Source organism: Ahaetulla prasina, chromosome 1 (genome assembly GCF_028640845.1).
Source record: "Ahaetulla prasina isolate Xishuangbanna chromosome 1, ASM2864084v1, whole genome shotgun sequence".
Classification (NCBI taxonomy): domain Eukaryota; kingdom Metazoa; phylum Chordata; class Lepidosauria; order Squamata; family Colubridae; genus Ahaetulla; species Ahaetulla prasina.
Window position 1 is genome coordinate 177,199,865 of NC_080539.1, and position 24,791 is coordinate 177,224,655.

General features: G+C 40.5%; 1 protein-coding gene across 12 annotated transcripts in view; it reads left to right on the plus strand.

Moving 5' to 3' along the window:
• Window positions 1-24,791, plus strand: part of WDPCP (WD repeat containing planar cell polarity effector) — a 262,122-nt gene that overhangs the window by 117,728 nt on the left and 119,603 nt on the right. For 10 of the 12 annotated variants that reach the window (XR_009155037.1, XM_058182505.1, XM_058182449.1 and 7 more), the window contains 4 exons: window positions 2,490-2,560; window positions 2,813-2,872; window positions 8,331-8,445; window positions 23,195-23,328. Coding sequence is in view for 11 of the 12 variants with exons in the window: in XM_058182505.1 (XP_058038488.1) it covers window positions 2,490-2,560; window positions 2,813-2,872; window positions 8,331-8,445; window positions 23,195-23,328 (380 nt within the window). In the remaining variant the exon portion in view is untranslated. Of the gene's footprint in view, window positions 1-1,520; window positions 1,742-2,489; window positions 2,561-2,812; window positions 2,873-8,330; window positions 8,446-23,194; window positions 23,329-24,791 lie in introns of all 12 variants that reach the window. The other 2 variants (XM_058182484.1, XM_058182491.1) reach the window with 1 other exon arrangement.

Below are 24,791 nucleotides of genomic sequence, written 5' to 3' on the forward strand. Positions count from 1 at the left end.
TTGAGCCTCATGAAGGAGGTGGGTGGAGGGTGGAAGAACTATTACAAAAGAAAACATTAAGCTCTGCCCTCTATTTCTCTCAAATTCTAACCTCCATCACTAATTCTGATTCTTTCACTTCACATAATATGGGGATCCTCATCAGTCTTTCTTAAGTTGAACCTACTCAATGGACTGATTCCACTTGAGAGAGAGCATCCTGAAGAAACATGGGTGCTGAGACAAGCTGGGCTTTAACGATTAAAACTAATGTCTTGAATTGAATCTGGGACCCTATTGGAAGCCAAGCAGCAATCAAATCAAAACTATAATGCTATTAAATTGGTTCCCCGTTATTAAGCAGTCTACTGCTTACAAAGGAAATTTAATTAGGATCACCAGAACTTTCATGGCCCTTATCATATTGATATCTCACCTCAAATTGATAGATAAGTAGTTTCAGATAGAAGTTAAACAGCATGAGAAAGAGGAATGAATGCTGTGTCATTCCAGACTGAAGTAACAAGCACTCAAATGTTTTTGTTGCGTGCACATTAGATAGAATTGTTCATTCAGGGAGTAGTAGAACTACCATAATTTTCCCAGTCCAATTATTTTTAAGTGGCCCAAATGAATGCCATGTTTAATGAAACTGAATGCCATCGAGACATCTAGTAGGGCCAGGAGAAGTACACTCCCTCTACTTCCCAACACAGATCGTCAGCCAGGATACCCGTTGCTATTTGCATCCAATGCCTGGGCCTGAATCCTGATTGGAAAGGAAATAACCATTTTAGTTATTTAGAATTTTCATAGTGGAACTCCTACCAACTTGCCCATAATGTTTCCATGATAGGAAACAGAGATTAGAGATTGGAAGGAGTTTATCCAGCAAGTATGGGTGAAGAAATTACTGTTTCTGGAGAGGTTGAATCACTGCCTGGTTCAAAGAAAACAGTCACCTCTTGTATACCCTGATCTGCACACATCCCAGATATCTGCCTGAAATGAGAGGCACAGATTCTTCAATCTTTCTCAGAGTAGATGATCTTGTAAGATGCAGCCTAAATCAGCTTGCAAAACTTTGCTGAAGTGCCATTTAACTCTGAGAAATTGACGTGGTTTTTTTATCTGTGAAAATCCTGCAAAAATATCACAGTAGTCTGTAGGAAGTTCTCCCCATCTCTGTCCAGAAGGGTATAGGTACCGCTGAACAAACTGCTGGATATGAGTCTGAAGACACAACAAGAAGAAAGAAATAAACATGCATCATGACTGTTGTTGTCATGGAATATTCCTGAACTAGTGTTATCTTTGATTACATTTTACTTGTTTTCTGCCATACTGTTCTAGATTTGTCTTTAATTTTTCATCTGTATGTCTTCAGTCACATAGCTCTACAATGCTATCATTTAGCTTTTATAACAAAGATCTCATTTAAAAATAATGCCTTTCTTACAATCAGTTGTTACAGTGTCCAGAATGCAGATTTCATTGCAGCTCAGTATCCCATTCCTTTTCCCTTCCGTACTTCTTTACAGATCTGGTGCTAACTTAACAGCAGCTGGAGGCTGAGGCAGACTCAATAATTGAAGCAAGGGAAGCAGCATTTGGAATTCAGCTGTTCAACCCACCCATCACATGTCAATTGGCCACCCACAATACTGCAGCAATCTCTAATCCACTCAATTTCATCCCAGTATTATGGGTGGATGGTTCTTTCTACATGCTCTCAGAGAGTGTTGCAAAGCACTATGGGATGGTATATAAGTGCTATTGCTGTTGTGCCTACAATACAATAGTATTTACTCGTATGGCCTTCCTAAGCAGTTATCTATAAATTCAACAAGATTTACATTCTTCCGCTATAAATAGAGTACATGAATGTTCACAGTAATTTAAAAATCATAAAACAAACTCATAAATAAATGAATAACAAGAGACACATATAGAAGTAAAAACGGTAAAAAGACAGGTTCTATAGTTAGAAGCAACTTAAAAGCAAAGGGCCAAACTAACAAAACTACTTAACTTGGCCAGTCAGACATTTGGAAGAATAAGGACCTCTCAGACAGAAAAGCGGCCAAATAGGACTTCCATGATAATGTGTTTCATAATCCAGATTTGATCATAGAGAAGACCTCCTTATCAGTCATGCTTTGGTGACAATGGCAAAAACTCACTTTATATCATCAGAAACTAGCAGGTCTAATTGATAGACATACTGTAGATTTCTGAGTCCAAGTTATATAGAATTTTAGTGGTAAATGTTCTTTGAATAAATATATTTAACCTGCTTTGAAAATGGACACTTTAAATTATAAAACAGATTTATAACGGGATTGATAATGTTCATAATGCAGTAAACTTTACATTCCTTTTAATTTGGTTTTTTCAGTGTTTGAATATTTTATGTTAAGTTTATTCGTAAACTATGGATTCAAATCAAATACTAGTTACAGTTATTCATTATGGCATGCAATAATTTACATATTTATTTTATTTGCTAGGTCGAAATTATCCTTGGGTACTTAAGAACAAACGTCCAGAAAAGCTTCGAGACACACTTAAGGAACTAGAGGTATTTTTCAGAAAGATTCAAGCATAACAACAATTAATCCATGCTTTCAAATCTCTTTCAACACCTTTAATTTTCCAAAAGATCATCTCCTTCTGGTGATAAGTCGGCTTTTGTATGGTGGGCTATCCAAAACAGTTGCATCTTTGTTTTAGATGTCAGGCAGTCTTTCCTCTTTGAAAAACAGAAGAACTTTAACCACACGTGAAATGTCTACAGTCATCTATTCACTATCTACTTTCTATTTTCCTCCAGGAACTGATGCAAAATAGTCAGTGTGTACTGAGTAAATGGAAGAGCAAAGATGTCTGTCAGGTAAATGTTTTGACATGGTTTTGCAATGTTCAATCAACAAGCACTGAACAATTTTTAAAGAGACTAGTCTTAAGTTAACTCATAGAAAAATACAGTGTTTGTTTAAGATAATTTCTTGATGCACATATTCACTTGAAGAACAAAACCAGTATAATACCCAGCTGAATGTCTTGACAAAAGTGTCTCTTTTCAAATTGGAATCAGTCATGAAAAATACATAATGCTTTCAAATAAAATAAGCTATTTAGAAAATACAGGCTGCAAACCTCAATACATTCACACAACATAGAAGTTCAATTGAAATTGGCAGGATTTATTTCTGAATATACAAGTGCAGAATCAGCCCATCACCAGCTTCAAACTGGATTATCAGAGTTAGGAGAATCATTTAATGTTTATACTTGAGGTGTTTTTTTTATGACACCTCCAAACTGTCCAGAATGTGTATTTTGTATCTATGTAAATATTCACATAAAATGTAGAGAAAACATCTGCTCACATCTTGTTAGCGGCATGGAAAGTGGGAATAGGTTGGCATAAAGTGTGTGATCCAGCAGTCTAATCAACAGCTTTTTCCTGAAATATGTTAAAAACTACTTCTGCCTTTTTATTCTTGATATTTTTAACAGGCATATACTTGTATGACTTAATTCATTGAATTTTATTAATATATGCTAATAATTAGTTATAGTATCAGTGTAAGAATTTAATTTTCTTGTAATTATAGCTATACTTTATAATGATAAAGTTATTAAGTTGGATAATATTTTGTCTTACCATGTATTGTAATTTGAATACTCTTAGCTATTAACTTCAAAGGCAAAGTTTTGATACCTGATAATGATGCATTATACTGCAATCCTCTGCATAGTTACCTGAGAATAGACATCACTGAGTGAAACATACTTCATAAACAAATACAGGATTTTACTTTTAAAAGCATATGTACTTCTAGGTTTTTTTAGGGAACAATCTAAAACTAAGACTGAAGTAATGTGCCTCCTTACTAAAGAACTGAAAGGCAATCAGGTGATTTTTTTTTCATCAGACTGTTTTTTACATGGATCAAAAAATTAAGGTACTTTGAATCTGATTTCTATCCTCAAAAAACTGGTAGGAAGCATTCTGAAACTGTAATTAATAAACATACATTATAGGTTTCACTATGAATTAAATCAGCATGATATATCAACAGGAAATCCTGCTTCACAGTTTAACAGTATCATATAGATAGAAGTGATCTGGTGGACTTTCAAAAGCTGAGCAAAGCTTCTGTAGGTATTCCTCACTTACCAGTAATTAGAACTGGGAACTCAGTTGCTTAGTGATGCTGTCATAAAGTGCAATGTCACGTGACCATGCCAACTTACTACAGCAGTTCCAATTGACATTGTAGGCAAATCTTGTGTGACGCCTGTATTCTGTGGTCAACGGCTTCCCCATTGACCCTACTTGCCAGAAGTTGACAGTAAAAATTACAAATGGTGATTATATTACCAGAGGATCCTGCAGCTTTTTCAGGGGAGATAGTTGGCAGGCATCCAAATTGCAATCATGTGACGAAGGGGATGCTGCAACCGCTGCAACCACAAGTCATTAGTGCCCCTTAATACACTTTTCAAAAGCTAGTAAATCTACCCCTGAAAATCTGGCCCTTGCCAACTGGTATAGAATTGTAATATCATTGTTCTACCCACTTTGACTATTGGCTATTCAAAAGAAGTACCAGATAATAAAGTTAAAGGGTTTTTGTGTGTTGTGATTGAAAATGCATACAGTTGTGACTATCTAATGCTATATAGACCCGTGATGGTAAACCTATGGCACAACGGCCAGCTGGTTTTCACGCATGCAGGAGTACCGGAAACCAGAAGAGGAGCCACCTGATGTGCCACCCACTTGCCTCTGCGCCCCCCTGTTGCTCCTGCCACCGCTGGGGGCAAGGGAGCGGTGGCAGTTCTTGTGCTGCTGCTTCTGGCCGGGATGCTGGAGGAGGAGAAGGAGCTGGCGTTGGAGAGGCGAGCTGCCCAGGAGGGCTGGAGGAGAGCGCAGCTCCTCATGCATGGAGACGCCGTTGAGGGCCCAGCTCGCCAGCAGGAGAGCAGCTAAGAAGGCAGCCAGTCGCTCCTACCCTTCACCCTGCAACTGCCACCTGTGAGGCTGCGCAGGAATTGAGTCCGCGCAGGAAGAACGTCTGGCACTGGGTTAAGAGGTGCGCTGTCTAGGAAGCGATCGCACTCCCTTGGCAGAAATGGCGGGAGGGGGGACTGCACTGGATGTTCTCAGTGGCGGCCTGGGGGGTTGCTTCATTGACATTTCTGGTTTCCAACATGTGCATGCGTGCTGGCCACCTGGTCTTCCTGTTTCTGGCATGCATGCATGCACGAAGAACAGCTGGCCGGGCTGCATGCGTGCTCTGGAAACCGGAAGATCATCTTCCTGGCACGCACATGTACGCCAGGCGGCTGCTCTTCCCATTTCCGGCATGCGGGCATGCGTGCACATGGATGCACTCCCATTTTGGCACTTGGTGCCGAAAAGGGTCGCCAACACTGGCATAGGCTGTTGGTACTGCAGTGATATAGCAGCCACTAATATAAAGAATTCATAGGAACAATTTAGTTGGTTTTTAAAATTTTGAGTTAAAAAGCACATTGAAAAGAATATTCTCTTGTGATTAGTATTTTTTACTTAGAAGGTTTCTGAACTTTGTTATTGATGCTGCTGACTTCTAACTACCTATCTGGTTCTCATTATTTCCTTAAAAATGATAGATTGCTTATAGCAACAAATGTCAGTGTATTTGTTATAAATGGTGTTCATGGAGACTTGTCAGGTAGTAAACAACACCCTTTTCTGAATAGAGTATTCATTTATTTTTTGAGGAAGCCTCAACAGGGAATAATAGTATAGACATATTTTTTCATATATTATTTTATTTTACATAGACCCCTATAGACATTAATCTATACAGCTTCTAGAGAGTTTTGTTATTCTTCAGATATTTTCATTTATTTTGGTGAGGGAAGGGCAATTAAAAATACTTCCAAAATACTGTTAAGATACACAATCATATTATCTATTTCAGAATCAATTGAGATTTTATCTAATCCAACTGCAATATAAAAATAAACTGAAGTGCTGAGATCTTGCAATAAAAGCTGTATAAGTCTAACTGTGTCTAATGCTTTTACTAGGACAAAACCTTAAAGGACATTTGCCATCTCGTGGGGAGTTTCACTAACTATCTAGAATGATTACCTAAAGATACTTTTACTAGACTAAAGCAGGCAGTGCTTCTAATACAGTTTTACCAAAAATCTGCTTTATCTACATGTTTTCAGAGATTTAAATAGCATTTGTTTTGAACTAGTTAACCATAGTCTTTATATTTTGTATGAACTATTTCACTTGTTAAGTAGAAGTATTTTAATGGGTGGGCATTACCCAGTCAGAGATAGACAATTTTTTTGATAGCCAAAATAGCATATTTAATTATTTTGTGGGAAATTGAAGGTTGCAAAATGCATGGAGTTTTGTCAAATGTATAGTGAAGCTAAATTTGGCTGGCAGTTTTGAGTTTTAAATTATGATATGACTATTTTAAGATGTGTGAGCTTTTCTCTACATTTATTTATTCATTATATAAATTTATGTGGCAACTTAGTTGACATGTGATTAAGGATGGCAATCAGTAAAATAATCACAATTATTAAAACATTTAAAATCAATATTTCATGTACAGAATAAAATCCAACCTATATCCAGTCCAAGCCATGGTCAGAAGGCTTCTGAGGGTCATGAAAAAGACCCTCTTCCATTCTGCAGCGGGAATGCAATTTACTCATCTCTGTATTATATATATCTAATAGTTGATAATTATCATAGTTAAGCCATACTTTGATATAATGCACTGTATGTAAAAATTTACATTTCATTTTATGCTTATAGGAATCTCCCTGTACCCAAATCTGAGCAAGGCTTATTTAAATTATGTTCTATTTTTCTATAAACTATTTTAACAAGGTATTTATGATTAATTTTAAATCCATTATTTGTTAAGTATGCTTAGGTCAGTATTCTGGGGCAAATTTATTGTCCTTTCATCACTGCTTAAGTGTTGTAGTAGAAAAACAAATCTACAGATGTGCACACTTTAAAAAACAATCTGTTTTTAAATGGTAGTTGTAAATTTTATTTATTTATTAGATTTTTATCCCACCTTTATTACTTTATAAATAACTCAATGCAGTGAACATACATAATACTTCTCTGTTTTTAGTTTTACATTTTTAATTGCTTTTCTTTTTGTCTTTTTATGTTTTCTAAGCTACCTACTACAGAGCTTCCTTATCAGGGAGATGGGCAGCATAGAAATATATTAAATAAAATTTCCCCACACAAACAATCCTGTGAGGTGGGCTGAGAGAAAATGATTGGCTCAAAGTTATCCAGCTTGACTTTTATACTTAAGGCAGGACTAGAACTCCTGGTTTTTAGGCCAGCATTTTAATCACTACATCAAATTGGCTCTGGTACTTTGAAGCATTCTGAAAATTCTGACAGATAAGATAGAAGCATTTGATGAACTGTATATTGTATAGGAAGTAAGTTCAGATTATCCTTGTTTAATGGTTCAGCGACCATTCAAATTTACAATATCCCTGAATGGTTGTTATGACTGGACTTTGTACTTATGATCTGCAGAGTGCCCCACAGTCATGATTGCAATTTGCAAATTCCCTGCTGATAACCAAAGTAAATGGAGAAGCTGGCAGGAAGACAAAAGTCACGGTTACATGACAATTGTACATGCTTAACAATTCACCCAGTCCTTTATTAATGATGGCAACTGGGTTTGCCGGAACTGCCATTGTTTATTGTGCAGTCATATTTTGCTGTTTTTGACCACATCACTAAATGACAGTTTCCAGTCCCATTTAGTGTTATTAGACAAGAACTACTCATGTGTTTCTATAAATTGTACTTTGTAATAATTTCTTCAGTATTCATTTTCATCCCAAACTTATTTGAAATTTTTTAAAAGACATATTTTTTACCTGGCGCTATATTTTCTTCTTGGCATCACTACTTTAACTTTTCATTTGGAACACAGATACAGGTTATTAAATAGTTTGGTCATACTGGCTTGAATCGGTGGTGACTTTTTTGTTACTCAGTTGTGTTTTCACTAGGCAGCTACCTGGGGAAAGATTTCAAACTTAAATGGCAGATTTCTATTAATTATTGTGTTTGCAAATTATGGGAAGTACTTCATTCAGTAACATTTTCACACGTTTATATTATAATTCTTTTGCTTTTGTTTGATTATTAATAACCTCTTACTGCCTTTGACACATTTCAGTGGTTGAATTATTTAAAATATAAATTTAATATGAAACATCAATCTCTGTTAATAAGTTACAAATTTTATTTTTTCCTGTCTCTTTGGATTCAGCTTCTCTTTCCTTCGGGTATACTGGTATCTCTAAGCCTTTCTGGACCACAGCTGGAACAAGTGGTGATTGACAGAACCCTGATGGGAAAGTTCATCTCTAACACTATCAGTGATGGTAATTATACCTATGTGCATGCAATTCGGCTGCCTGCATTTAAAGCGGAAGAGGAGAAATAGTATGTCGACAGGTAGACCAATTATTACCACTGGGGACTTGAAAACATTGGAAGTAATTGCATGAAATTCTACAGCTACTACCTTCACGACAAAACCACTTTAGGAAAAAAAACATTTTTTTATCAGCTGTTATATTCATTTTTTTAAAAACCTCAGGTCAGCATGTAATTTTCCCCCAAAGCATTAACTTTTCCTATTTGAGTGCATTATATTTTGGTAGGCAAAAGTATGAGTACAATATACTCACAGAGTATATTCAGCCACATTATCTGACATTAAATAAATATCACAGATTGAATTCAACTCCTTCTACATTCAATGTAAGTTTTCTAGTAAAGAGCAGTGGCTCTTTTCCATTTATGATCTGTTAATAGTATGACTCAGTGGTGAGTTTCAAAAAATTTTACTATCAGTTTTGTGGGCGTGCCTTTTTGGTGGGTGTGGCTTGGTGGTTATGTGACTGAGTGGCAGTAGCTGGGTGATTATGTGGCTGGGTGGGCGTGGCCAACTTGACATCACACACGTCAAGGGTTAGGGTTAGGGTGCCTGTCCTCTCCTCGCCTCAAAGGCCGCCATGAGATACAATTTCCCTGTCTATTTATTTAGTACTACTGAACATCCAAAATATACTATTTAATCCTATGTATATTTGCCATATGTGTACATTCATATTACATAGTATAGAGTGTGTATAGGCACACAAAAAGATACATTATCTACTATATATACTGTATGTATACACACACACACACCTCTTCTAAAACTATACACGTTCAACCTCACCTACTAAATTTAGAAAAACACACCCAGAGTCAACTTTCTGCTGCACATTTAACTATAACTTCTGTACATTTAGAACATTACACACACCTTCAGATGTTCTTCCCTAGCTTGCACATGACTGTTCGAGCCAGGAGTGGTCATGGATTGAGTAAAATGTGGTGAAACTCACTTAACAATAGAATAGAATAGAATTTTTTTTTTATTGGCCAAGTGTGATTGGACACACAAGGAATTTGTCTTGGTGCATATGCTCTCAGTGTACATAAAAGAAAAGATGTACATCATCAAGGTACAACATTTACAACACAATTGATGGTCAATATATCAATATAAATCATATCAACATAATCAATGCTCTTGCTTAGCAACCAAAATTTTGGGCTCAATTGTGGTCATAAGTCAAGGACTATCTCTGCCTTCCTCTGCATGGCAGCCTTGTCCTAGTGAACAACTACTCCTTTCTGACAATTTTCCTCTCTGTTAGAGGCGCCAAAATAATCAAGACGATATAAGGTTTCCTGCTGGAGCAGGGGGTTGGACTAGATGGCCTCCAAAGTCCCTTCCAGCCCTAGATTGCTGTCCTGTTTCAAACCATCTTCTGAAGCCACATCTAGTGCCAGGGTTTGAGGGCTTTCCTTCCTCTTCTTTCTCTCTCTCTCTCCCTCTCTCTCTCCCCCCTTCCTTCCTCTTCCTTTCTCTTCTTTCTCTCTTTTCTCTTTTTCTTTGTCTCTTTCTTTATTTTCTTTCTCTTCCTTCGTCTTTGCTTCTTTCTCTTTCTTTCTTTATCTCTTTCTCTTTTTTCTCTCTCTTTCTCTTTCTTTCTCTTCTTTCTCTCTTTCTCTTTCTCTTTTCTTTTCTTGTCTCTCCCTTCCTCTTTCCTTCTTTCTCTTTCTTTGTCTCTTTTTCTTTTTTTCTCTCTTTCTTTATCACCTTCTCCCTCCCTCCCTCCCTTCCCTTCCTCCTGAAATGCCAGCAAAATCCACCACCTTGCTTCTAAAGTGGCCTAGGGCAGGGATCTCCAACCTTGGCAACTTTAAGACTTGTGGACTTCAACTCCCAGAGTTCCTCAGCCAGCTTTGCTTTGCTGGCTGAGGAACTCTGGGAGTTGAAGTTCACAAGTCTTAAAGTTGCCAAGGTTGGAGACCCCTGCCCTAGAAGAACAATCCACGTCGCTTAAAAAAAACAAAACCTCACGTCACATCTGTTTTAGGGGAGGAGGTTCAATTCATCACCCAGTTAAGTACTGAAATGAAATGCTCCAGGCTGACAGCATTGCTTCCAACGACATTCAGATCAGATCAGGCTTTTTCTTTTCTTTTTTTGCATGAAGGAGGAATGTGGAGCAAACGAAAAAAAAGAGCCTCCAGCCTCTGACAGATGCTAAAGTGGCCATCCTCAGTGTTGGTGCTGGGTATGCCTCTTATTTTCATCGGACCACTATCTCTTGGGGGCAAGGGTTGCTTTTTACAGCGTGGAGAGGAACAACAAACAGCGCTGGCTGCTGCTGCTGCTGCTGCCCTTACCCCGCAGAGGTCCAACAAGGTCTCGCTGAAACGTCATGTCCGCTCAGGGATGCTTTCTCTTTCCCCTCCCCAGGGCTGCGCTAAGCGTCGCTCATTCCCACCCTACCACACCAGCATCACACAAAGCATATTAAAGGTGGCCCACCTCTCTCTCTCTCCCACTCCCTACCCTGCTTCCCTTTTACCTTTCTTTAATGTGCCTCCCTTCCTTCCACAAACCTCGGGAGGTGGCCGCTCGCATCCTGTGGAGGAAAAGGCCTCCATGCCACAAAACCCTCGAGGCAGCGGCAGGAGGGGGCAAAAAATGGCTTGGCCTCCTCTGGAGGGAGACATGTGTGTGGGGGGGGGGGTGGCGCTATGAGGCGAGCCAAGTGAAGGGAGCCCGACAGGTAACCACACCAGCTGCAAAGCGATCGGCCCCTTCTGCTGCCTCTGCCACATTTCTCAGTGTTTCCAACTTTCCATCCCAAGTCAGCCGCAACCGCCACCTCAAATCTGTCACAAGCATCGCCTTCCCAACAGCTCCAGGCAGCAGCAGGCATGGGGGGGGGCAGCCCTCGGGGCCCTGGGAAACCACAGGCTTTCCAGATGGGACTTACAGGAGTCCGACTAAAGCACAGTGCTCTGAAAGACTTTCTCTCTCAGGCAAGAAGCAGCAGGGGACAGAAGCAGCGGCCACTGACCTGGAGACCACATGGAGTCCTCCACGTGTTCTCCAGAGACCTGTTTTCTCTCCCTCGCTCTCTTGCTGGGAGAAAGAGAGTTTTTCGCAGCACTGTGCTTTGGGGACCTATCTGGACAGCCAGGCACAGAGAAACAGCCAGATTGAAGGCTGATATTTTCAGCAGTCACGAGGAACCACTCCTTGGCCCCAGCCATGTGTTTTCAAGCTCGGGCTACTTGGAATGAAAAACTATTGCAATAGCCCAGGCTTGAAAATGCATGGCTGGGGCTGAGGTGCAGTTCCTTGTGGGCACTGGCTTCCCTTCCCTTCTACCACCAGCCATGGGAGGAAGAAGGTAAGGTCGCAAGCCCAGCAGGGACGGTGGTGGGGTCGCGGCAAGCTAGGCTGCAGGCAACGCGGCCTGGAATGGAGCCAGGCTGGGCTGTGGCAGCTTAGCCAGGCACATGAGCCCAGTGGGGACAATGGGGGGGGGTGGACATGGCAAGCGACGGGGATGGGGGGTCTAGCCTGACTCGCATGCTTACCTGTAGGTAGGAGGAGGCAGTTCAGTTGAGGCGCAGGGCAGGTACCGCATGGGAAGGCAGCTTAGGTAGGCAAGCCGCAGAGCAGACTGTATGCACGTGTGAGTGCCACACAGTGTGCTCTGCCACCCGGGAGGCCGGGGTGACTGGGCAGGTCGAGCGAGTGGTGACCGGGCAACTGGTTCAGGCAACTGTGGCCAGCCAGTCATTGCTACCGGCTCGGTGACTGATGACAAACTATAGCTACCGGTTCTCCAGAACCAGTGCAAACCGGTAGCAACCCACCACTGGTATGACTCACAAAATGTGATTTTCAAAAAAACAGTTACATGAAGATGTTTAACAGTGACCTTTAGCTTTTAAGGCAAACTTCCACTATTATGGACATAATTCCAAAGACAAGTACCGTATATACTCGAGTATAAGCCGAGTTTTTCAGCACGTTTTTTGTGCTGAAAAGCGCCCCCTCGGCTTATACTCGAGTCTATGTCTTCGGGAACCCCGCACAGGAGGGGGTACCGAACGGACTCCCATGGGAGGGACGGGGAGCGGGCCCGCCGAGGTCTCGCGGGATTTGTCGCCCCCAGGCCGGCCCCCATTCCCGTGTCTGGTGGGCGGACGGCGCAAACTTGGCGGGCTGTGCATTGGCGCGGGGAAGCCCTGGTGGTGCAGTGAGAGGGCTGGGCAGGGGAGCCGCCAGCCTTCTTGGCTGAGGAGGAGGGTTTCCCGACCGCGAGCTTCGCCGCCGCGAGCCACCCAAAGGCCAGAAGAAAGGTCATTCCATCGGAGTAATGGGCGAAGGCTCCTTCCTCTCCGCCTTACCCATGCTGTGCGAGCCCGGCTGGGCTGCAACACCGCCGCCGCCGCTCCTTCCTCAGCCTCCGGGCCTCGCGCCCTAGCAGCCGCCAAGCCCAGGCCGGACTCGGCAGCCCCCCATCAGCACTCGCACGGCGCGATTCGGGCAGGAGGAGTTGGGCTCGCTCTGTGGCGGTGGCGCCTCCGCCGCCTCCGCCGCCGCCACCGCCACCGCCACGGGGCGAGCTCGGCTCCTCCTGCCCGAATCGCGCCGTGCGAGTGCTGGTGGGGGGCTGCCGAGTCCGCCTGAGCTTGGCGGCTGCTAGAGCGAGCCCCGGGAGGCTGAGGAAGGAGCGGCGGCGGCGGGGTTGCAGCCCAGCCGGCTCGCACAGCATGGGTAAGGCGGAGAGGAAGGAGCCTTCGCCCATTACTCCGATGGAATGACCTTTCTTCTGGCCTTTGGGTGGCTCGCGCGGCGAGCTCGCGCGTCGGGAAACCTCCTCCCTCAGCCGAGAAGGACTGCACCGCCAGGGCTTCCCGCCAATGCATAGCCTGGCGGGAGTTACTGCGGCTCACCCGGCTCCCGCCCCAACTGGTGGTGTCGGGGCAGCCGCTGCCGCTTAGCAAAAGGTCGCCGCCCAAAACTCCTCGCCTTCTCCTGGGAAGGGCTGGATGGCTAGCCGGGAAGGGTTGAATAAGCCAACCTCCTCCCTCCCTCCCTCCTCTCCCCATAGCGAAGAGCGTTTTCCCGTTGGAAGAGAGAGAGAGAAAGGAGGGCCGTTCCTCCCTTCTTTCATTCTTTCTTCTCCTCCGTGCTTCAGAAGCTGGGCGTGTGTGCGCGCCTGTGTGCCCAGTCCCCTTCTCTTCCGCGGCGCTGGAAGAGAGAGAGAGAGAGAAAGGAGGGGCCGTTCCTCCCCTTCTTTCATTCTTTCTTCTCCCTCCGTGCTTCAGAAGCTGGGCGTGTGTGTGCGCGCCTGTGTGCCCTAGTCCCCTTCTCTTCGGCGGCGCTGGAAGAGAGAGAGAGAAAGGAGGGGCCGTTCCTCCCCTTCTTTCATTCTTTCTTCTCCCTCCGTGCTTCAGAAGCTGGGCGTGTGTGTGCGCGCCTGTGTGCCCTAGTCCCCTTCTCTTCGGCGGCGCTGGAAGAGAGAGAGAGAGAGAAAGGAGGGGCCGTTCCTCCCCTTCTTTCATTCTTTCTTCTCCCTCCGTGCTTCAGAAGCTGGGCGTGTGTGTGCGCGCCTGTGTGCCCTAGTCCCCTTCTCTTCGGCGGCGCTGGAAGAGAGAGAGAGAGAAAGGAGGGGCCGTTCCTCCCCTTCTTTCATTCTTTCTTCTCCCTCCGTGCTTCAGAAGCTGGGCGTGTGTGTGCGCGCCTGTGTGCCCTAGTCCCCTTCCTTCTCTTCGGCGGCGCTGCCCCAAACGGCCGCCCCAAACGGCCACTCAACCGGCCGGGAAGGGGGCCCCGACGGAGGAGAAGGCTTTCCTGAAGGTCGATCCCGAGCTAGTAGTCACCGTGCTGGGCGACCTGGAGCAGCTGCTCTTCAGCCAGATGCTCGGTGAGTCAGCCCGTCCCCTTCCTTCCCGTGGGGGTCTGCCTTGCTGGTGAAGGTTATTGGGGCTTTTGAGCAAGGGAGGAGGAACGCGAGCACCGCCTTTCGCGCTGGCATTCCGGGATTTCCCTTTGTTTAGAGCTGGGAATCCTCCTTCCCCCTTTTGCACTCCCTCCCTCCCTCCCTCTCTCTCTCTCTCACACACACACACACACACACACACAGACTTCTAAAGTCGATTGGCACAATGCTAAGCAAACACAGCAGTGGGTCAAGGGTGAAGGGCTAGGAACCTGGCAGGTGAAAGGTTGAACGACATGAAAGGCAAAGACCAGAATTGTTTAAAGAAAGAAGCTTTAGCAGGGAGGGGGGGATGGGAGGGTGTTTTAAGTTTTGGCAAACAGCCAGGCCAACTGTATTGGAGAAGGTCACACAACTGGCCTTAACATTTTAGCTGCTGTCTTTTTCCTCACACTTGGGTTTAATGATATTAGAGACCCTTATTGCCCTGCCAAAAAAAAAAGAGCCACCCCAACGTCTATGAAAATTAACCTTCTCTGCCAAGAGACACTGTGCAGGGTATTTTCACTATTGGTGTGCATACAGGCTTAGATTTGTGCTGGGTTCTTAGTGCTTAGAGCACTGACCTTCAGAGGCACCCTGGTCCCTTGGAAGCTAAAGGAGGACTCATTTTCATGCTTGCAGTTGTATTGTCAATTTCTGTGAGACAATGTTGTTGAAGTAACTCACTCACTCATTCATTCATTCATTCATTCCTTGTGTGTCCAATCACACTTAGCCAATAAAAATTCTATTCTATTCTATTCTATTCATTCATTCATTCATTTTATTTTGTCAAATACATATTAAATAATTATATAAATATAAGCATGAATTGAATACATAAAAGGAATACAACTAAAGGGAACATTAGGACAGGGACGGTAGGCACGCTGGTGCTCTTATGCACTTACAGACCTCTTAGGAATGGGGTGAGGTCAATACTAGATAGTCTTTGGTTAAGGCTTTGGGGATTTTGGGAAGAGACCACAGAGTCAGGTAGCACATTCCAGGCATTAACAACTCTGTTACTGAAGTCACATTTTCTGCAATCTAGATTGGAGAGGTTCACTTTTAAGTTTGAATCTATTGTGTTCTCGTGTATTGTTGTGGTTGAAGCTGAAGTAGTCATTGATAGGAAGTACATTGTAGCAGATAATTTTATGAGCTATGCTCAGGTCATACCAAAGGCGGCGTAGTTCTAAATTTTCTAAAGCTGGGAATCCTCCTTCCCCCTTTTGCACTTTTATTGTTTTTCGTTCAAATAAATATTCATGTTATTTTACTTGGCTCTATCTTTATTTTTTACATTGACCAGTAGCTGCCTCATTTCCCACCCTCGGCTTATACTCGAGTCAATAGTTTTTCCCAGTTTTTTTGTGGTAAAATTAGGTGCCTCGGCTTATATTCGGATCGGCTTATACTCGAGTATATACGGTAAATAAGTTACTTGTATCATTTTCATCAACTTCCATTGATTTCTTAAAAGAGCTTTAACTGATTTCTCCAAGGCTTCTAACCATTTTTTTCAATTTCAGCAAGAAGCAATAGCAACAGGACTAAATAACTAGAATAGCATGTTCTAGAATTTAGTATATTTGCAAGAATTCACAGGGAAATTATCAAAACTAGTTGGTCGAAAATAAGGATATTATGAAAGATCCAGCATATCATGAAAAAAGGATTCATCTGCTCATTTTTAGTTGATTTATTCCATAATGTAATATTTTCACAGTAAAAAATTATAATTTCAATCCAATAATATTTTTATAAGTACAATAGATCTCAATATTTGTCAGTATACTAAGGTCAAGTAATTCATCTCACACTGAATTTAGTCTTGGAGCTAAATTCATCTTGATTCCATTTTCCTAGCCAATACCAAATAATTTTGAACTTTTTGTTTACATTTTCTTTTAGTATAGGGGAGATATTCACAGAGTTTCAAAGAATCTTTATACCACAATAAATGAATTAACCTAAAACATTAACCCCTATACTTTTTATGACCCAGAAGCATCAAGTCTAATTTATTTGATTTATCGAATAACCAGACAGGCTATCAAGCTTACATATTAATGAAATGAGATTAGAAATTATGTTTGGCATTGATATAAAACATAGAATGTACTTATAAAAAATCTTACAAGGAATGCCTACAAGGAAAAAGTTCTAAAGTCAGATTAAATGGCATTTCTGATAGGTACTATGATATAAATTTAATCAAGATTAGGACATAACGTAATAATGATATGATTGAGAGATTAAATAAACCTTTTAAAAGTAAAGTAAGCCAATATAGTTAGAACCTGCTTGAAAGTTTACAAGCAACCATATTAAAGTATTTTTTCTCTCCAAACAAATTATAGCTGCTGGATTCTATCTATTTTGAGTTAATGTTAATTGAACATTAATTCAAAATCTAATATCAGAATCTTGGCAGCCCTATATAAATGCAATGTGAGCAGAACAGATACAGGAACAAATTGGAATCTAAGGGTCAAATTCTCCAAATTAATCTGTTAAAATATATGGATCTTAAATTAAAGTGAACATTAAAAAAAAAGAAATAAAAGAGCAGGGAGGAGGTTAAAAAAAACAGACAAAAATGCAGATGCTTAATTAGGATCTAGAAATGGGGGGAGGGGGGCTAGAAACATGCACATAAATAGGCAGTACAATAGAACATGGTAAATACTGATTTTTCCCTAAAGCAACCTGAGCAGGAACTTGAGGTATAAGTTTAGCTGTATAAGTACAAAATGGCTTCTGAGAGTTATCTATTAAATTTAAAAGAAAAATTACTGGAAATATAATGAAAATTATTATTCTCTTGAACTGTATTTTTTATCATATTAAACTTTTGTCTACATTGTTGGACTTTTTAGTGTAATCTGGGATAAATGTAATACAATTCTTCATAGATCATGCCTTTGGAATTAGTTATTTTTGACAGCAAATCTTGAGAGCTGCACAATACATGGCCATAGCCTATTCTTTCTAATTTCTATATAGACTCACTTCTGCAAGCTCTGTCAGGGGTTTCATCCTCATGTACTGACTAGCAACATGGATGTTAGTGGGTAGGGTTTTAATTTTATTGTTTTAAGATCCAGTTTTAAGGGTGGTATTTGTTATGTAGTCACTGATGGGAAACAGAAAAAAAAGTGTACCAAAAGGAGAAGCTAAAATGTGGAAGCCCTTTCAATATTTAGCTGATAATCTCCTGGAAAAACTATTACCATTGTCATAAAAAAATTGGTTGGCCTTTTGCTGCTTGCTCTTCCATTCTAATCAAGTGTAAATTATGTCAACCAAATTTAGATTTAAGAAACATTATTTTATTTCTATTTTTCAGTAAATCAGTTCCAACTTTCTACCATCTTCTAATTTAAATATTGTATATTCAGCCTCATTGGTATCACTAATAATTCTGCATAAAATCTTTTCAAAGAGGTGTATGACCACACACATGGAGACAGCCAGGAGCAGCTTCTGAAACAGTCAGTTTGAAGAAGTGCTTCATTTTGGATCTTTCCAAAACACAACCTTTAAAAGACTTGCACACCCTAATCTTTAATGGCTTGAATATCCTTCTTCCAAATAATAGTCATGACAACTTTTTAAAGAAAGTTGTCATGACTATAGTTTTTTACGAAGAGATTGGACAGTCATTTATCCAGAAAGGGTATAGGGTCTCCTGCTTGTGAGAGGGTTAGATTATAAGACTTCCAACTCTTCCAACTCTGTTACTCTGTTATTCTTGGTAGAGGATGAAATTATTGACATAATAGGGAAATGGTGGTAGAACTTAACTTGGGCACTACCCAAACAAACAATAAATGAGTTCTCTCAGATATTTAGAACAGAAAATAATCTAATTCTCCCAGCTTCAATTAAAGTAATAATTAAAAGGATATCACTATATAAATACTGCATTCGATTTCAGAATGTTGATCTCTGTCTAACAATGGTGCCATCTTGACTAAAAGTCAGAACTTTTCTGATACAATTTTCATAGGATTCCAGTCTTGGATGCTACATGAGAAAAAGTTCACACTTGAACAACTTAATCGGCTTGGGAATTTCAAATTACAAGCACAGGAACATATGCTAAAAAGCTAATTTGATTACTTAAAATTTACAGAAGTGTTGGATTAATTTGTTCCAAGCGTTTAATTCTGACAAGCTTTCTCTCCAATATCACACTATAAATGTTTTACTGAGGAAAAGGTAGTCTGCATTCTCTGTTTATTGAAGTGAATATTTTGCTGTTATATCCCAGTGAAAGTAAATGGTAAGGGATTGAATTGAGTTGATTCAGATAAATTCAGTTTGATACATGTTTCTAGAATAACAGAAATATCAGTTATCATTTCCTTTTAACTGTTCCTCCTAATTTACACTTTCTACTTTTTTTAGATTTTACCATGCATTATTATATAATGCAGAGATACTGGAGAAACTAAGAGAAATGAGAATCCACTAATGATTGAATAAATAAGCCATTACTCATAGATAGAAGAAAAAAAATTTTTTTTAGTCAATTGCTTATGTATATCAAAATAAAATAAACAAAATACAGTAAAAAGACTCGGACACTGTTAATTTACATATGAGATCTCTGTTCAAACTAATTTCTAAATTCATTCACCATTTTCAATAATCACATCAAAGGCGAAACTACATGGTGCAGATAGTTCTATATGCATTCTCCCTCTGGTCTAAGGACTTTTAATCACATAACAGGTAGTTTAAGATTAAGAATGTGGTTTCCCCCCTCCCCAACTGTTCTTTTTCCCATGGCAGTTAAAAGAAAGGTCACCATATCTATTGTTTGTGAGAGAAATGCAGGTGCGGAGGGCATTTTGAATAGACAAATGGCTACAAAGAAAAGGATCCCGTGCCCATCTTTTCTATCTTACCATGTATCCTTTATTCACCTGAAGTCATTTATAATCTTTTCGTATGAAAAAAAGAACCTGCTAGAGAGGAAGAATTCACATAATTACATAAAATGAAAAAATATATATCCTTAATTAAAGAAACAATAGTCTTATAGAGGAAACAAACTATTATTTCAGTTCTACAGATTTGAAAGGTTTTAAATATTCAGTAAGTTGCAGCACCTAGCTGACTTTGCCCAGTCCACACAAATCTAAGCAGAGTTGGTTCTAGTTACAATTTTTAGAGGAGACCATCAGAAAACGCAAATATTATTGCAAATTTGAATCCCAAGAAAAGGTAATGGCAATCCACTGCCTTATGATGTAAAAAACCCCTGATATGAATAAGCAGTGTTGTAACCAGAGCTCAGTCTGATCTGAGGGAGTCTTTTTATAGTTAATGGAGGTTACATATCACAAACTCTACAGTATTTAGAGTGAATGGAAATTGTACACAAAACCAAGTAAAAATACTTCAATAGTGATTTTATTCAGAATTTAAATAAAAATGAGAAAGTATAGTAATCTAATAAATTTAGGATTCACAGAAATGATACTCTTAAAATGATATTTTTAACTGATAGTTGTTTATACTTCACATTATTGTAAGTCTAGGCAGCTTTTATTAACAAAGGTCTGCATTTAAGTGAATAATTTTAATTATTACTGGCAGTCTAAACATTCCGTTTGAATACTACAATGCTGAAGATTTATTGTTTTACTTTAAATCTACATAGCTATAACATATAAAAACATAATCCAAAATAACCTCAATATAGAGTAAGAAACCTATAAAGGCAACTGTAGTAAACATCAAAATTAATATACAATAAACTCTAAACCACTACCATAGAGGTTTTGCCTAAGATATTGCTGTTAAAACAATTTCATATTTGAAATAAAAACATTAGTTGCAATGCTTCTAGTGTACTGAAATTTACTTAGCTAATTAATTTGCAATGAAAGAGCCTAAATGGAAAATAAAATAATATAATAATAAAATGAAATAAGGAATTAGGATATTAGAATATCAGAACTTACAGTAGTGACAAATGCTAAATGTTGGTATCCTTCTACATATTGTATGAAGTTGTACTTCATACATCAGGAAGCTCAGCATCTTATAATTTGACTTCTTACAGAAATGAAATTATTAACATAAAAACTAGGAAATTAATTATTGTATTGGAAAATTTTAGAGAACAAGATATAATTTCACAGGTTTTGTTGCTTCCAAACAGTATTAGATGAAGTAAAGTCTAAAAAACTGAATCTCAGTTGGAATGCCGTTGGTTTTCTCTGGTGTGCTGGAGTAGTCAGCAACCTCTGAATGTGGCTGCTAGTTTTTGCCATAGCCTCTCTCTGGAGACCAAGTTAGAAGCTGCCTTCAGGTCAGGGAACATGGCACAGAGAATTCCTTGCAGGAAGTTAGAGTATTTCTCTGCCAGATTATGTAAAATGATGCATTGATCTAATGTTGATTACCCAGCCCTGAAGCCAACTTGCCTTTCAGTTAGCACCTCCCCTTGTATCACTCAGTGAGTTTCTCATTAAGGCCATATAATTCATTTATAATATTTAATAAGCTGACTGGTCAAAAGTTAGCTCTCCTGTATTTCTTTCTTTTTATTGAAATTGTTATGATTAACACCACTGTTGAGATATGTAAAAAGAATTATCAATAAGATCAAATAGGGAGACCAGCAGTAGAGAACCCAGTCGGGCGTTCTACAAGAGTCTGCCCCCCAGCTCAACAAAGTTGCCATTTTCCAATGTATGTGATATACTAGTGATGGCTAACCTTTTTGCCATCATGTGCCAGGAGGTGGGAGGTGGGTGGGTCACACACGCGTGTGCACACACCCATAATTCTATGCGCCCCACTCTGGCACATGCACACACGACCCCCCCCACTCCCCTCGCTCCTGGCATGTGATGGCCCGGTAGGCCCGTTTTTCTCTCTCACCTGGCTCCAGAGTCTCTCTCTATGAGTCTGGGGAGGGCAAAAACAGTGGTCCCCCCCCCGGAGGCCCGAAACTGCCCGTTTGCCAACTTCCAGTTGGACAGGAAGTGATTTTTTTTGCTGTCCCCAGCCTCCAGAGAGGCTCATCAGGAAACTCCTAGAGAGGCTCATCAGGAAATGTCACTTCCTGACCAACCCCCAGGCCCTCCAGAGGCAGGAAACATCCTGTTTCTCTACTTCTAGTCAGCCCAGAAGTCCCGAAAATCAGCTGACCAGTGCGCGTATGTGCGCCAGAGCAGAGCTCGCGTGCCCACTGATATGGCTGCACGTGCCACCTTTGGCACACGTGGCCTAGGTTTGCCATCACGGTGATATACAGTAGACCTGTTAAGGTCTATAACTGTTTATAACAGTTATAAACAGCAAAAAAGCAGTGTTAAAATTCTTTAATAAGCAGTAAAAGTATCGGTTTTCTTAGACCAGCCTATTATATTTCATGAACTGAACCATACATCTTCTGGAGTAACCCAAAGTCACTCAGCAAGAATTACCTTCAAGATTGTCTCAAAATGGGTCCTTATGATAGAAGCAGATGAAGCTAAATCTCTTGGGACTGGATTGACCTCATGGATCCTAAAGCTCAGATTAGGGTTTTAGGGCATGTTTCTAAGGAGTGAATTTATTCTTAGTGGCCTGGGGTATAACTCAGTTTGATGGAGGATCAACATTGTAAACATAGTAGTGATTTCATTGCTTTTGCACTCCTTTAAGGATTGCTTTAAAGTGGAATCCTCTTATATTTCAATTCACCATGGTATCAGCTACTTTGATAGTAGGAGTGTGGGGCTAAAGAGAGGAATCAGGATGAAATTATTTTTAGTGAACTGCAGATGCTTTGATGTTTCCAAGTTAAGATTGTTGGATTGGCTTCCCAGGGTTCCAAGTTTGGGAACTGGATATTGAAACAGGTTTAATGCTACATTATAGTATAATAGTGACAAGGCTTGTTTCAAATCAGTTAATTTTTCGCTAGGAACAGTTAGATCTTTTAGCCAGAAGGTAAGAGTTCATAACTAAAATTTCCTCTGAAAAGGGTATTTGTCAATGCCAGACATAATGATGTTTGGCTGTCTCTTCTTAAGACTGCTTCATCAGCTTGGAATTATACATAGTTTTACTTCTTTGTCAATTATGATGCCATTGCTCTTGTGCTTAGTACATGTCTTTATTATATTTTTATAAACCATAATGCAGGAGTAGCTGATACTCATTACAGTGTCATCACCATCCCGCCCCACCCACTCTCCAGCAAAAAAAAAAAGTGTATTGGTAGTTTTATTCATTCAGATGCCTGCAGAGCTAATTGGTTTCATTCATTTTCATATAAGTTTTCATTTCAGAATAAAAAAATGCTCGCATCAAACAAACACTTGTCACCCATTTCTCTTTCTTAAGGCATAACAACTGCAAGAAATCAGTTAAGCTACAGTAATAACTGCCTTCTCATTTGGTACTTTTTTAATATTTATGCTTCACTCCAGTGTACTCACAATATTTTCATTCATCCAATGTCAACCATTGCAGAAAAGATTACTATCTGAAAGAACTTTAAAAGAAAAGAACCAATAGAAGAGATATTGTAAAATACCATATCTTTAAAATATATCATAATTTGTTCAATTTTATTACATTTGCTTCCTAGGCTTTACTTACCATTTTCAAAAAGACACAGTAGGAGAAACACTTATATAAGTACATCATAGAAGTCATGCATAGTGCTGAAAATGTGTTTTTATCTTCCAGTATTTCAGCAATTTATTTTGTTGTCAGTGATAAGTATTAAAATGTTGTTGTTTTTTTCTTCCAGCTGTGCTTACTGATACTTTTATGATCTTTTCATTTTGGGAACAAAGCAAACTCTGTTTCTTTCAACTCTCAAAAAAACCAAATTCTCCGGATGTAAACAAAAGACTTGAAAAACTCTCAAACTTCGATTTTAAGGTACAGCCTTTAATGATTTTGCAAGTATCATAATTGTATCATAATTGGAGAAATGGATGTTAATAAAAAGATAGGGTTTTAGTATAAAGTATAGACAAATCTTTCCAGTGATACTTAAATTGAATTTCATATGGATTGTTATAACTGTCAAGAAAGATAGGTAGGCAGGCAGCAGACAGACAGACAGACATTTCAGTCTACTTCATACTATAAGGTTTTAGAAATGGTTACCAAAGGTATACTGTAGACAAACTTAGGCCAGATTGTGCTTAATCTTGAAAACATATGACAAGGAGGACACAGATGTATCAGTGATAAATAAGCTCCTCTTGTATTCTACTGTGTATCTGAATCCTGATGAAGGAAGAAAACCATGGCGCATTAACCAGTCTGCAACTAGGAGCTTAAAAATGATAATATTGTGCAACAAAAATGCAGTAAATGGAATTATTACAAACTTTGCATAAACTATTAAAATCCAAATTTAGTTGGCAATACCAGTCTAGGCCCTGGAGGTAGCATTGTGCTTGTTAGGTTAGGTTAGGTTAGGTTTATTAGATTTCTATACCGCCCTTCTCCCGAAGGACTCAGGGAGGTTCACAGCCAGCATAAAAACAGAATTCACAATAGTCACAAAATAAATTAAAAACAATATAAAAATCTAATTAAATTTTGGCTAACAATTAAGAATCTTTAAACTCTAATAATAAAACCCCAATTAAAAACAACACATTACACATTAGGCCAGCCCTGCGCGATGAAACAATAGGGTCTTGAGCTCGCGTCGGAAGGTCCAGAGGTTGGGGAGTGATTGTAACCCCGGAGGAAGCTTGTTCCAGAGGGTAGGAGCCCCCACAAGAAAGCTCTCCCCCTGGGGGTCGCCAGCTGACATTGTTTGGCTGACGGCACCCTGAGGAGACCCTCCCTGTGGGAGTGCACAGGTCGATGGGAGGCTACCGGTGGCAGCAGGCAGTCCCGTAAGTACCCCGGTCCGAAGCCATGGAGCGCTTTAAAGGTGGTTACCAACACCTTGAATTGCACCCGGAAAACCACCGGCAACCAGTGCAGCCTGCGCAGGAGAGGTCTTATATGGGAGCCATGAGTGGCTCCCTCTATCACCCGCGCAGCCGCATTCTGGACCAGTTGGAGCCTCCGGGTGCCCTTCAAGGGGAGCCCCATGTAGAGAGCGTTACAGTAGTCCAGGCGGGAAGTGACGAGGGCATGAGTGACCGTGCACAAGGCATCCCGGTCTATGAAGGGGTGCAACTGGCGAATCAGGAGTACCTGATAAAAAGGGCCTCCTGGCGACGGCCGTCATGTGGTCTTCTAACGACAGCTGAGCATCCAGGAGAACACCCAAGTTGCGAACCCTCTCCATAGAGGCCAATGACTCGGCACCAACAGCCAGCGATGGAACCAGCTGACTGTACCAGGACGCCGGTATCCACAGCCACTCAGTCTTG